The sequence below is a fragment of the Leptopilina boulardi genome, unplaced genomic scaffold, assembly GCF_019393585.1.
Source record: "Leptopilina boulardi isolate dan_hultmark-lab unplaced genomic scaffold, ZJU_Lbou_2.1 LbouV2_122, whole genome shotgun sequence".
In the NCBI taxonomy this organism is placed as follows: domain Eukaryota; kingdom Metazoa; phylum Arthropoda; class Insecta; order Hymenoptera; family Figitidae; genus Leptopilina; species Leptopilina boulardi.
Window position 1 is genome coordinate 2654740 of NW_026137666.1, and position 14653 is coordinate 2669392.

Below are 14653 nucleotides of genomic sequence, written 5' to 3' on the forward strand. Positions count from 1 at the left end.
CTGCTAGAGAATTTAAAATGACCCTTTACAAATGTTTATAGTGAAATATATGAATAAACATTTAATGAAATATGATGTGTTTATAAGAGTGATATAATTGATTTTGAATAAATTTGAACCATTAAAAATTTTGTTTGTTCTAAATAAAGATGCCGAATTATTTGAGAATTTTCATAAAATTGTTTTTGCAACAAAAGTGACAATCCCACCGCTGCCACCAAATCAGCTGTTACGTTCCGAACTAGGCGTGGTTCTTAAATAAAATGAATTTTATTTACTTGAAGGTAATAAGGCTGATTAGGGTGAAGTCCCATGCTTGCGTTTTGTTTTGCGTTTCCGACAGTTGTGCGTTTTTTCCAATGTGTTCCATCTCTGCTATACCTGAGCTTCCGTCTTTGCTGTTTGTTTTGTTTTAAAGGTTTGAATGTTGCTTTGAAGTGTTTTTAGTGTTTATTTAATAATTACAAGACTAGATTTTGATAATAATAAAGTTTAATAAAAAGTAAAAATAATTAGAAAAAATAATTTTATAAAGAAGGTAAAATTAAACATGTCGGAGGAAAACGTGCAGGTAGGATAATTGTTGAGGTTATATGTATTTTCATTGTAATTAAAATGTTATTCATTTTAATCATTTTTAATGATATTGTTCTTTTAATGTAAACTACTATAATAACTAATTGAGAATCAAGATTTCAGAAGTTGATAATTCCATATTTTGTTTTTTGGAGAAATTTAAACAAATGTAATTTTTCACATAACCCCTAAAGTTAAATTTGAGCTAAAAAATTGTAATTGATTATTTATACAAGAGTTTTTTTTCTGAATTTAAGATGTTTTGTTTTTAAATAAAGTTTATTTTAATTAGAAGATTTAAAGGTTTTTTTAATTTTTCCTAATATAAAAAGTTAATATTACAAATCATCTAGGTTAAGCTTAGATGTTTTATAATTGAAAATTCTTTGTTAATAAAATTTTTTTCTGAAATTCAAGAGTGATAGATCGATTTGTATGGTCTTTAATATATTAAATCTGTGTTTATCTACATTTTTTTGAAAAATTGATTTATTCACTTTTGTATTGTCTTGAAAATTAATATTCAAAATAATTTGCATAGGTGGCCAATCACTGCTGGAATTGTAACTGGCGAATTTGGAATGTCAATTACGAAAATATTATAAAGCATTCATGTTTTGCAAATTTTAATGAATACAAGTATTGTCTCTTGATTAGTACGAATGGAATTGTTAGCATGAGTAAGTTTTTTTTCGTTTCTTTAATTATTTCTATTATCATGCAGGTTTTTCAAAAAAAATTGTTATTCTTGTAATTTATTAACTTTAAGAATGAAAATGTTTTTAATTTTGTCAATTACATATTTTGATTAAATTATGCTATTTAAATAATGAAGTTTCTTAAGTTTCAAAAGTATAAAATTTATAAGAAAATTAACGAATGGAATCATCCATAAAACATGTGATATATTTTTTCAAAATTTTAACACCCACCCACCTCCCTCGTATTCCTTTTTTATATTAACAGTTAACATGAATTGTGATATTTGGTTTATCCCTATTTACTTCCTATTTTATCATATGATTTATAGATGACCTTATAATTTAATAAAAGTACTTTCTATAAGTATTAAGGAAATGCTTAAAAGTTAATGCAAGGCAATAATACGCTCTATTTCAGCGTTTATGAAAAAAAATTAAATTTTTTAATGAAAGTAAAAACAAAAGGTATTTTTTTTATTGATACTTCTCTTAACAGTGTGTTATTAGAAAAATATTATGTTAATATAGAGGAACTATCAGCTAAAGAAAAAAAATGTGCTGTTGAAGTTCGTTTGATTAGGGCCCATTATGAAAGGCCAAGTTTGTACAATAAAGAGGCTCAACGATCGGTATCTCCTGAGGAAAGAGAACAGTTATGGCAGGAAGTTGCCGAAATTGTATGTACAGGTTAGTTTAATGCTCTATATTTTTAAGTACTTGAATATTTTTGAGTTCTATATTTTACTCTGAAATTCTAAATTTTAGAGAATTTGAAATATGAAAAGCTTTAAATTATTTGATCTGCTTACGAGCTTTTTTGCACACCTATAATAACTTTTTAATAGTGTAAGAAATTGAATCATGTGCTTCAAAATTTATTATTAATTGTGGAATCTTCTGTCAATAGAATGGTCAGGTGCTGATGCAAAAAAAAAATGGCGAAACTTACGGGACCAATTTAAAAAAGCCTTAAAAAAAGGTAAACCCGAACTTTTCCGTCACTATAATGAAATGATATTTTTGGAAGAAGATGGCAATGATGGGTATGTTTAAATATTGTGTTATAACTTTGTAATTATTCATTTGTATTTTAAAATTGTCATGTGCTTGATTGTCAAGCACAAGTAAATTGTCAATTGCTTGATGAAAAATTTTGAATTACTTTATTTAAGTAACGTTTGAAAATGAAATAATTTTACATGTTAGATAAAAAGTAAATAAAAGTAAGTTTTTTAAAGTTATTGTGAAATAAGTATTTGCTAAGTTTAGTATGTTTTAATTTGGAAAATGGAATATTCACTCGATTCACCAACTTGCTGTTATTAGTACAAATTAATTTTATAAAACAATTAAAAGTAAAATAAATCATTAACTTTATTTTTTTCAATAAGACTTATTATCATTGAAGCAACATGTAAAATAATAAGTAATATTTCAAAATTCAATCAACAATAATAATTAGTGGTAATAACAATTGTTAAAATTTAAAAGCTTTTGATTATTATTATTTATATTACAAATCTGCGACTTTGTTTACTTATCATTATTATTATTTTAAACAATGCATTGACATTTTAATTTTTCTGTTTACAACATAATTTGATAAAATTATCATTTAAGAGACACATTGGATGATTCGGTATTGCGGCAGTTACCCACAAGTAATTCGGTATTGCGAGAGTCACCTGCAAGTAATTCGGCCAATAAGCGACTTAGAAGATCATCAGATTTCAGTCTTGATGGAAACGATTCTGATATAGAATTTAATGCAACTTCTGCAACGTAAGTATTTACAAATAAAATAATAAAGCTTGAGATATGTGCAAAGTAATTAATTTCACACTCATAAAAAATATACTTTTTACAAAATTAATTTAGGATTATATGCATTAAAAAATTCGACATGTCATAAGTCATTCATATAATTATTATTCTTCAATAGAGGAACTTCCAGAAACGAAAACAATGAAAATGCGCCTCATTCAGGAATAATTAGGAATGATGAACTGTCAACTTCATCGAGCCAAAAAAAAGATAAAAGTACGAAAAGCAGTTAACTTTTTTGAAATTTAAATAAATAAGGCTGTTTAAAACATGATTAATCATTTTTTGACTAATATTTTGATCTTTTTCAACAGCATTGAGCAAAAAAGAGGAGTTACAAATGTTAATTTTAGAAAAAATTCAGTCACACAAGATTCCAAAAGCAGATCATACGGATATGCTGTTTTCCAGCTTCAGTGCAACGTTCAAACAATTACAACCTCCACGTCAACTTAGAGTTCATAGACTATTCATTGAAATTTTGGAACGAGAGTATAATTAACAAATAACTCAAGAGCAGTACGATTTAAACTAGATTTTTTAGAAATACTTTTCGTTATATTTTCAAATCTTCTTCTATTAAATATAAGGTTTACATAATTCTATAAGGTTATTTCGTTCTAGTAGTGGTTTTACATTACAAGTTATTAAATATATGAGTAAATATGTCAAATATTAAAAATTATGTTTGTTACTTATTATTATTTTACTATGTGTGATTTAAAACTTTTTCTAATAGTTGTTTTAGCTAAAAAGTGATAAAAAATCGTAAGACTTTCAAACGTTGTTCTAAGCATCTGTATTCTTACAAATATTTAATGATGGACGATTAAAAAGTTCGTTCTGTTAGATTTAAATTTAAAAAAATTTATTAATATAATCATAATTTGTTTTATGTTATTGCAAGGCACTAGAAAATAACCAAATATCAAACCTTTTTTTATAGTTGGTTTTGCCAAAAAGTATTAAATAGTCTTAATAAATCGGAAAGTTGTTGTAAGCATAAATGTTTATAAATGTTAAATATTGGAAGATTAAAAAGTTCTTTTTGTTATAGTTACGTTATAAAAAATGTATTACTAGATATAAATTATTTCATAATTCACTGCAAGATATTATAAAAAAACCAAATATCAAAACGTTTTGTAATAATTGCTTTTGCTAAAAAGTGATGATCTTCAGACTTCCGAAAGTTGTTATAATCATTAGTATTTTGTTAAATATTATATGCTGAAAAGAATTCTAAAAAAATCAAATATTTGAGTTACTTTCATAAGTTTGTATCTTTTTAAATTATATTCACGGTATGTATGGGAGAAAGGTTTCATAAATATTTATACGCCACTTTTTAAAATACCTAATGTAATAAAAAAGGATAATTTTATTTATAATAAATATGTAGCTATTTGCACTTCTGCATTTTCCCATTTGTAATAAAATTGTAATTGAAAACGAAATTTTAAAAGTCATTTTGTAGCACTTTCTCATATTGCCATGATAAGGATCCTTCGGGCGAAACAAAGTAGTCAGCAAAATTATTGCGCACTGTATTTTCATTGGGATTATTTAAAGTCTGTTGTGCCATTTCATTTTGTGTTGGTATACTCTGTAATCCTGCAATAAAAGTTACATAATTTGAAATGTACATATTTCATTAATCGTATTTAATTCATAATTAATTTTTAATTCTTTTTTTGTCATAAAATGATAAACAAATATATTAAATTGTAGGGTAAACTAGGCAGAGATAACCATTTTACTTGAAAATTAGTTTTTTACGTTTTATAAACTTGACACTATACGTAAATAATAACAATGACAGTATGTAAATATGCGTCCTTAGTTTCGAATCGATTGGTAATAAAGCAGCCGGATTACAGTACTCATTCTAAGAACTATCTTTTTTATTTTAAGCCTTTTTTCTGAAGTCTTGCTGTACGATTAACTAATTTAAAATAATTTGTTACTGATTTTTATTATTTTTTTCTTTTCAATATTTAGTAACTTCGTGCCGCTTAGTTTGGTTTGTGTTACATATTAGTGACGGAAGGATGAAGGTGATTAGATCCCTAATACCCCTAAGTATTAGTGTGTGAAAACCAGTTCTAAAAATCGCGTAAAATGGCTATATCTTAAAATAAAGAAGAGACCGAAAGTTGTATTTATTGAGTAAAATGTAGCCAATAATGAGAAATATTAAGGGTTTGAAAGATTTATCAATCTTTAAATCCCTTCTTAGTATTTCTCAGGCTCCAAATTCAAAACCACAGTTCGAAAAGTGACAATTGATGGTCTTTGCCCAGTCTACCCTATATAAAGAATGCAATTTTTGAGTTGTGACATCTAACTCAATGTTTCTGAAATCTCGTACCGTTCACGGGTTGCAATCGTTCAACTGGTGTTAAATGAGTGTACTGATAGTTATTTTCAGGATTACTCAAAGACTCTGTTATTATCCAATTATGAAGACATGTAGTAGCTTGAATAATCCTTTTAACCAGTGTCGTGGAGCCTATGATTTCCTTCCTGTATATCCTCCAACGAGCTGTAAGGATACCGAAAGCACTTTCTACCATTCGCCTTGCTCGACTTAAACGGTAGTTGAATACCTTTTTCTTAATATTTAATTGCTTGCTTCGAGGATAAGGTCTCATACAGTAACTTGTTAATGAAAATGCTTCATCCGCAACAAGAACATACGGTAGAGCAGGAGTATTTGCATTTATTGCTTCTGGCTTAGGTACATCGAATGTATTTGTTGAAAATTTCTTAAACATAACGCTTTCAGCAAATACTCCACCATCGCTTCTTCTTCCTGGTGCACCAATATCAAGCGCAATGAATCGATAGTGTGCATCGCTTATTGCCATTAAATTCATGCTAAACCTTGACTTGTAGCTATAATACTGAGAACCAGAATTCGGTGGAGCCTAAAAAAATATTTTTCTTAATTTCTTATAATTAATTTGCAATTTGCACTGTAAACTTATCAATTACCTGCATAACAACTAATTTTCCATCGATTGCACCGATGCAGTGAGGAAAATTCCACTTTTCTTCAAAACTCCTTGCATGGGATAACCACCCTTCTTTTGTTAATCGAGGAAAAGCTATACCTTTTAAAGATATCCAAATAGCTCTACAGGTTTCTCTTACAATTTTCGATACTGTATTGTGTCCAACTCGAAATTGATAGGCAATAGATTCCATGGAATCACCAGAAGCAAGATAACGAAGGCAAATATGCAATCTGGTATGAGTTGGAATTGGTTTTCGAATCACATATTTTTTTTTAATGTGAGGTTGAACTTTTTTTAATAGTTTGTAAAACATTTTCTTTGTAATGCGCAAGTATTTTAAATATTGTTCTTTGTCTTCAGTTTCCATTTCGAAAACTAGATTGTCACTTGCACCTTGTGCTCTTCGACGTTGAACACTGAAGATTGGTCGAACCCAAAACTTTCGTTTACTTTGTAAACACTCTATTTTCTCAAGTTCTAGATATAGAATGTACATATGGAGAATATGTTCCTGTGTTTCGATAGGTGATGAAGCTATTTGCGGCGATGATTCATATAAAGTTAATAGCCAATTTAAGTAAAGCAGAATGTCCAGTGCTTTCATTTTAGAAATCTTTATGACTTGCAGTATATATTGTAAATAATTATACTATATGGGCAATTACTTCATATTCATTGAATTTTTGATATCTTAGCCTGGTCCTCAACCTGCAAAAAATATAATACATTTTTAAGGAAACAGTAAGCTAGTACACAAATAAGTTGTTATAATTTCGTAGGATCAAATTTGAAAAAATATAACTTCAATTTATTAGAATTTTATAAGGAAAACTTTATGTTGAAACTGAATTTTGATATCGATAGAGATAGGAACTTTGTGCATAAAAGCATAATTTTCATCGAAACTTTTTAAATGATTTAAAGCATCTTAAAACCTTACAAAAAGTTTTTTTCAATAGAAATTTCCTTAAATTTAATCAGCAACAAAATATAATTTTTCTATTTAAGAAGAAGAATTTAATTTAAGCATAATTCGGCTTTTTTAAAAAAATTAAAAAGTTCCTATCTCTAAATGTCAAAGAATTTTTATTTAAATGAATTTTTAAATAATAAAATTTCTACTTATCCGAAATTTTATATAATAAATTGTGTAGTTCACATAATTTTCATCCAACGCAATTTTCATTTAACCAAATTAATATTTTATAAAATTTTAATAAAAAATTTTTTTTGTGTAACATAGTTGTTCATTAAGCAAATTTCTAATTAATTAAATACTAGCGATGTATTCCTCGCTCGCTAACGCACGCTCGGTTAAAATTGTACTTATTGTTGTTTACTTATTGTAGTTTATGTATATTATATATATAATTTATGTTTTAAATTAATATATAATTAATATTGTATAAAATTTATCTTAATTTTGATCAGTTCCATTGAAGGATGAAATGACAATTGTTAAATATTAGATTTTTTTTATTATAATTATGACAACAATATTAATTATATTATATTATAATATATTTTTTTTATCTTAAATTATATTATATTATATTATATTGATGTAAATTGTCCCACAAACACATGTAGATTTTGCAAATTTTTGAGAAAAATATTCGTAATAAATCGAAATACTTTTTAAAATATCGGTTTTTATTTTTATTATCTATAGTAAACCGTTATAAAGAGATTCTTGTTTGATTTTACATATATTACTAGTTCTCCGGAATAATGATGTATTTGAATTAAATAATGATGTTGTTAAACGAATGACAGGTGAACCTAGAGAATATTTAAGTAAAGATTCATCTGAAGAAGATGAAAAGTGTGACACAATAACTAACTTAATACCAATTGAAGTATTAAATAGTTTAACTCCAAATGGACTTCCTCCTCACAAATTAATATTAAAGATTGGTGCAATTGTGATACTTTTAAGGAATATTAATTTAGAAAGAGGTCTTTGTAATGGAACAAGACTAAAAGTTATTAAAATGGGTAGTTTTTCTATTCATGCACAAGTAATAACGCGAAATTATAAAAATGAGATTGTAATTTTGCCACGAATTACATTCTCACCGTCTAACGAAGAAATACCATTTCAAATGTCAAGAAAGCAATTTCAAATAAGGCTTGGATTTGCTTTAACAAAAAAGATAGGCAATGAAAAAGAAATTTATGTAAGAAACATTGTTTACCAAGAAGTATTACAATAATATTTAACACATGTTTTAAAAAAATTCGACTACGAAGAAATCTACTAACTCTACTTTATAAATAAATTAATTCATTGAATTGGAAATGGCTGCGCTGAACAGTAACGGCAGCGCCATAAAAAAATATTATAATTATTATTATACTGATCATATCGCATAGAAAGGATTAAAAAACCATTTAAAAGAAAAAAATATATAAAATATGCTCCCTCATTAACAAAAATATATAAAATATAATCAAGTAATAACAAAAACTGTAAACTGGCTGCGCTGAGTAGTAACGGCTGCGTAACATAAAGAAAATAATATAATAAATTATAATAATTTATTAATAACATCACTCATATAAAACTAAATTATAAAAAATTAATTTAAAAATTAATAAGAAATAAAACAACTTACGAAAATTGCAGAATGGATGCCATAAATAAGTTAAAACATATTATAACTTTACATTATTGTAAATGAAAATTAAGTATTAAAAATAAAAAAATCAATATTTTTCAAAGTCCCTAATTTTTTTGGACTTATAAAAAAAAATAGTTTGTAAGATTTTCTAACAGTATATATGCAAAGTATGGTATTTCGAAATTTGTTAACTTAATATAATAGAAGATGTTTCGTTTTAAATTAAGAAATGTTAAAATTATTAAGTTAAAAACATTTTATTTTAATGACACTTAAAATAAGACACAATATTATAGGTTACTAACTAAAAATTGAAAAAACTACAATAAATAATAAAAAATAATAATAAAAAATTGAAAAAATCAAAAAATTCTTAAAAAATTGAAAATAACCCTTTTTCGGGTTAAAATTGAAAAAAGATGTTACATAAAAATAGTTTGTAAGATTTTCTAACAGCATATATGCAAAGTATTTTGATTTATTTGAAAATAATTGAAAATAGATTTTTCAAGGACGGTGTCGAGGTCACGGGGTCGGTGTCGTTTTTCGAAATTTGTTAACTTAATATAATAGAAGATGTTTCGTTTTAAATTAAGAAATGTTAAAATTATTAAGTTAAAAACATTTGATTTTAATGACACTTAAAATTAGACACAATATTATAGGTTACTAACTAAAAATTGAAAAAACAACAATAAATAATAAAAAATAATAATAAAAAATTGAAAAAATCAAAAAATTCTAAAAAAATTGCAAAATAACCCTTTTTCGGGTTAAAATTGCAAAAAGATGTTACATAAAAATAGTTTGTAAGATTTTCTAACAGCATATATGCAAAGTATTTTGATTTATTTGAAAATAATTGAAAATAGATTTTTCAAGGACGGCGTCGAGGTCACGGGGTCGGTGTCGTTTTTCGAAATTTGTTAACTTAATATAATAGAAGATGTTTCGTTTTAAATTAAGAAATGATAAAATTATTAAGTTAAAAACATTTGATTTTAATGACACTTAAAATTAGACACAATATTATAGGTTACTAACTAAAAATTGAAAAAACAACAATAAATAATAAAAAATAATAATAAAAAATTGAAAAAATCAAAAAATTCTAAAAAAATTGCAAAATAACCCTTTTTCGGGTTAAAATTGAAAAATAACCCTTTTTCGGGTTAAAATTGAAAAAAGATGTTACATAAAAATAGTTTGTAAGATTTTCTAACAGCATATATGCAAAGTATTTTGATTTATTTGAAAATAATTGAAAATAGATTTTTCAAGGACGGCGTCGAGGTCACGGGGTCGGTGTCGTTTTTCGAAATTTGTTAACTTAATATAATAGAAGATGTTTCGTTTTAAATTAAGAAATGATAAAATTATTAAGTTAAAAACATTTGATTTTAATGACACTTAAAATTAGACACAATATTATAGGTTACTAACTAAAAATTGAAAAAACAACAATAAATAATAAAAAATAATAATAAAAAATTGAAAAAATCAAAAAATTCTTAAAAAATTGTAAAATAACCCTTTTTCGGGTTAAAATTTCAAAATAACCCTTTTTCGGGTTAAAATTGAAAAAAGATGTTACATAAAAATAGTTTGTAAGATTTTCTAACAGCATATATGCAAAGTATTTTGATTTATTTGAAAATAATTGAAAATAGATTTTTCAAGGACGGTGTCGAGGTCACGGGATCGGTGTCGTTTTTCGAAATTTGTTAACTTAATAAAATAGAAGATGTTTCGTTTTAAATTAAGAAATGAAAAAATTATTAAGTTAAAAACATTTTATTTTAATGACACTTAAAATTAGACACAATACTATAGGTTACTAACTAAAAATTGAAAAAACAACAATAAATAATAAAAAATAATAATAAAAAATTGAAAAAATCAAAAAATTCTTAAAAAATTGCAAAATAACGCTTTATCGGGTTAAAATTGAAAAATAACCCTTTTTCGGGTTAAAATTGAAAAAAGATGTTACATAAAAATAGTTTGTAAGATTTTCTAACAGCATATATGCAAAGTATTTTGATTTATTTGAAAATAATTGAAAATAGATTTTTCAAGGACGGTGTCGAGGTCACGGGATCGGTGTCGTTTTTCGAAATTTGTTAACTTAATAAAATAGAAGATGTTTCGTTTTAAATTAAGAAATGAAAAAATTATTAAGTTAAAAACATTTTATTTTAATGACACTTAAAATTAGACACAATATTATAGGTTACTAACTAAAAATTGAAAAAACAACAATAAATAATAAAAAATAATAATAAAAAATTGAAAAAATCAAAAAATTCTAAAAAAATTGCAAAATAACCCTTTTTCGGGTTAAAATTGCAAAAAGATATTACATAAAAATAGTTTGTAAGATTTTCTAACAGCATATATGCAAAGTATTTTGATTTATTTGAAAATAATTGAAAATAGATTTTTCAAGGACGGCGTCGAGGTCACGGGGTCGGTGTCGTTTTTCGAAATTTGTTAACTTAATATAATAGAAGATGTTTCATTTTAAATTAAGAAATGATAAAATTATTAAGTTAAAAACATTTGATTTTAATGACACTTAAAATTAGACACAATATTATAGGTTACTAACTAAAAATTGAAAAAACAACAATAAATAATAAAAAATAATAATAAAAAATTGAAAAAATCAAAAAATTCTTAAAAAATTGCAAAATAACCCTTTTTCGGGTTAAAATTGAAAAAAGATGTTACATAAAAATAGTTCGTAAGATTTTCTAACAGCATATATGCAAAGTATTTTGATTTATTTGAAAATAATTGAAAATAGATTTTTCAAGGACGGTGTCGAGGTCACGGGGTCGGTGTCGTTTTTCGAAATTTGTTAACTTAATATAATAGAAGATGTTTCGCTTTAAATTAAGAAATGTTAAAATTATTAAGTTAAAAACATTTGATTTTAATGACACTTAAAATTAGACACAATATTATAGGTTACTAACTAAAAATTGAAAAAACAACTAAAAATTGAAAAAACAACAATAAATAATAAAAAATAATAATAAAAAATTGAAAAAATCAAAAAATTCTAAAAAAATTGCAAAATAACCCTTTTTCGGGTTAAAATTGCAAAATAACCCTTTTTCGGGTTAAAATTGCAAAAAGATGTTACATAAAAATAGTTTGTAAGATTTTCTAACAGCATATATGCAAAGTATTTTGATTTATTTGAAAATAATTGAAAATAGATTTTTCAAGGACGGCGTCGAGGTCACGGGGTCGGTGTCGTTTTTCGAAATTTGTTAACTTAATATAATAGAAGATGTTTCGTTTTAAATTAAGAAATGATAAAATTATTAAGTTAAAAACATTTGATTTTAATGACACTTAAAATTAGACACAATATTATAGGTTACTAACTAAAAATTGAAAAAACAACAATAAATAATAAAAAATAATAATAAAAAATTGAAAAAATCAAAAAATTCTTAAAAAATTGTAAAATAACCCTTTTTCGGGTTAAAATTTCAAAATAACCCTTTTTCGGGTTAAAATTGAAAAATAACCCTTTTTCGGGTTAAAATTGAAAAAAGATGTTACATAAAAATAGTTTGTAAGATTTTCTAACAGCATATATGCAAAGTATTTTGATTTATTTGAAAATAATTGAAAATAGATTTTTCAAGGACGGTGTCGAGGTCACGGGATCGGTGTCGTTTTTCGAAATTTGTTAACTTAATATAATAGAAGATGTTTCGTTTTAAATTAAGAAATGTTAAAATTATTAAGTTAAAAACATTTGATTTTAATGACACTTAAAATTAGACACAATATTATAGGTTACTAACTAAAAATTGAAAAAACAACAATAAATAATAAAAAATAATAATAAAAAATTGAAAAAATCAAAAAATTCTTAAAAAATTGCAAAATAACCCCTTTTCGGGTTAAAATTGCAAAATAACCCTTTTTCGGGTTAAAATTGAAAAATAACCCTTTTTCGGGTTAAAATTGAAAAAAGATGTTACATAAAAATAGTTTGTAAGATTTTCTAACAGCATATATGCAAAGTATTTTGATTTATTTGAAAATAATTGAAAATAGATTTTTCAAGGACGGTGTCGAGGTCACGGGGTCGGTGTCGTTTTTCGAAATTTGTTAACTTAATATAATAGAAGATGTTTCGTTTTAAATTAAGAAATGTTAAAATTATTAAGTTAAAAACATTTGATTTTAATGACACTTAAAATTAGACACAATATTATAGGTTACTAACTAAAAATTGAAAAAACAACAATAAATAATAAAAAATAATAATAAAAAATTGAAAAAATCAAAAAATTCTTAAAAAATTGCAAAATAACCCCTTTTCGGGTTAAAATTGCAAAATAACCCTTTTTCGGGTTAAAATTGAAAAATAACCCTTTTTCGGGTTAAAATTGAAAAAAGATGTTACATAAAAATAGTTTGTAAGATTTTCTAACAGCATATATGCAAAGTATTTTGATTTATTTGAAAATAATTGAAAATAGATTTTTCAAGGACGGTGTCGAGGTCACGGGGTCGGTGTCGTTTTTCGAAATTTGTTAACTTAATATAATAGAAGATGTTTCGTTTTAAATTAAGAAATGTTAAAATTATTAAGTTAAAAACATTTGATTTTAATGACACTTAAAATTAGACACAATATTATAGGTTACTAACTAAAAATTGAAAAAACAACAATAAATAATAAAAAATAATAATAAAAAATTGAAAAAATCAAAAAATTCTTAAAAAATTGCAAAATAACCCCTTTTCGGGTTAAAATTGCAAAATAACCCTTTTTCGGGTTAAAATTGAAAAATAACCCTTTTTCGGGTTAAAATTGAAAAAAGATGTTACATAAAAATAGTTTGTAAGATTTTCTAACAGCATATATGCAAAGTATTTTGATTTATTTGAAAATAATTGAAAATAGATTTTTCAAGGACGGCGTCGAGGTCACGGGGTCGGTGTCGTTTTTCGAAATTTGTTAACTTAATATAATAGAAGATGTTTCGTTTTAAATTAAGAAATGATAAAATTATTAAGTTAAAAACATTTGATTTTAATGACACTTAAAATTAGACACAATATTATAGGTTACTAACTAAAAATTGAAAAAACAACAATAAATAATAAAAAATAATAATAAAAAATTGAAAAAATCAAAAAATTCTTAAAAAATTGTAAAATAACCCTTTTTCGGGTTAAAATTTCAAAATAACCCTTTTTCGGGTTAAAATTGAAAAATAACCCTTTTTCGGGTTAAAATTGAAAAAAGATGTTACATCAAAATAGTTTGTAAGATTTTCTAACAGCATATATGCAAAGTATTTTGATTTATTTGAAAATAATTGAAAATAGATTTTTCAAGGACGGTGTCGAGGTCACGGGATCGGTGTCGTTTTTCGAAATTTGTTAACTTAATATAATAGAAGATGTTTCGTTTTAAATTAAGAAATGTTAAAATTATTAAGTTAAAAACATTTGATTTTAATGACACTTAAAATTAGACACAATATTATAGGTTACTAACTAAAAATTAAAAAAACAACAATAAATAATAAAAAATAATAATAAAAAATTGAAAAAATCAAAAAATTCTTAAAAAATTGCAAAATAACCCCTTTTCGGGTTAAAATTGCAAAATAACCCTTTTTCGGGTTAAAATTGAAAAATAACCCTTTTTCGGGTTAAAATTGAAAAAAGATGTTACATAAAAATAGTTTGTAAGATTTTCTAACAGCATATATGCAAAGTATTTTGATTTATTTGAAAATAATTGAAAATAGATTTTTCAAGGACGGTGTCGAGGTCACGGGGTCGGTGTCGTTTTTCGAAATTTGTTAACTTAATATAATAGAAGATGTTTCGTTTTAAATTAAGAAATGTTAAAATTATTAAG

At 24.7% G+C, this 14653-nt stretch overlaps 2 protein-coding genes and 1 long non-coding RNA gene across 5 annotated transcripts; 2 read left to right on the forward strand and 1 right to left on the reverse strand.

Moving 5' to 3' along the window:
* Nucleotides 1-303: 303 nt before the first annotated feature.
* On the forward strand, nt 304-3813 carry LOC127287032 (uncharacterized). The gene is made up of 7 exons (XM_051313744.1): nt 304-571; nt 1118-1256; nt 1806-1964; nt 2185-2320; nt 2898-3059; nt 3220-3317; nt 3416-3813. Exons 1-7 carry the CDS (start codon nt 551-553, stop codon nt 3601-3603), a joined length of 903 nt encoding a protein of 300 aa, XP_051169701.1. The 5' UTR covers nt 304-550; the 3' UTR covers nt 3604-3813.
* Nucleotides 3814-3983: 170 nt separating this feature from the next.
* On the reverse strand, nt 3984-6889 carry LOC127287020 (uncharacterized). Its single transcript, XM_051313721.1, has 3 exons — nt 6099-6889; nt 5473-6031; nt 3984-4715 (listed from the first exon to the last, which is right to left on the reverse strand). Exons 1-3 carry the CDS (start codon nt 6723-6725, stop codon nt 4561-4563), a joined length of 1341 nt encoding a protein of 446 aa, XP_051169678.1. The 5' UTR covers nt 6726-6889; the 3' UTR covers nt 3984-4560.
* Nucleotides 6890-8925: 2036 nt separating this feature from the next.
* On the forward strand, nt 8926-13700 carry LOC127287141 (uncharacterized). 3 transcript variants are annotated; one of them, XR_007843842.1, is made up of 3 exons: nt 8926-9041; nt 11348-11717; nt 12136-13700. It is a non-coding gene; the product is annotated as an uncharacterized LOC127287141 (long non-coding RNA). The 3 variants fall into 3 exon arrangements; XR_007843840.1 differs by lacking the exon at nt 8926-9041 and adding an exon at nt 10581-10836 and having other exon boundaries at nt 11207-11717; XR_007843839.1 differs by lacking the exon at nt 8926-9041 and adding an exon at nt 10586-10977.
* Nucleotides 13701-14653: the final 953 nt, after the last annotated feature.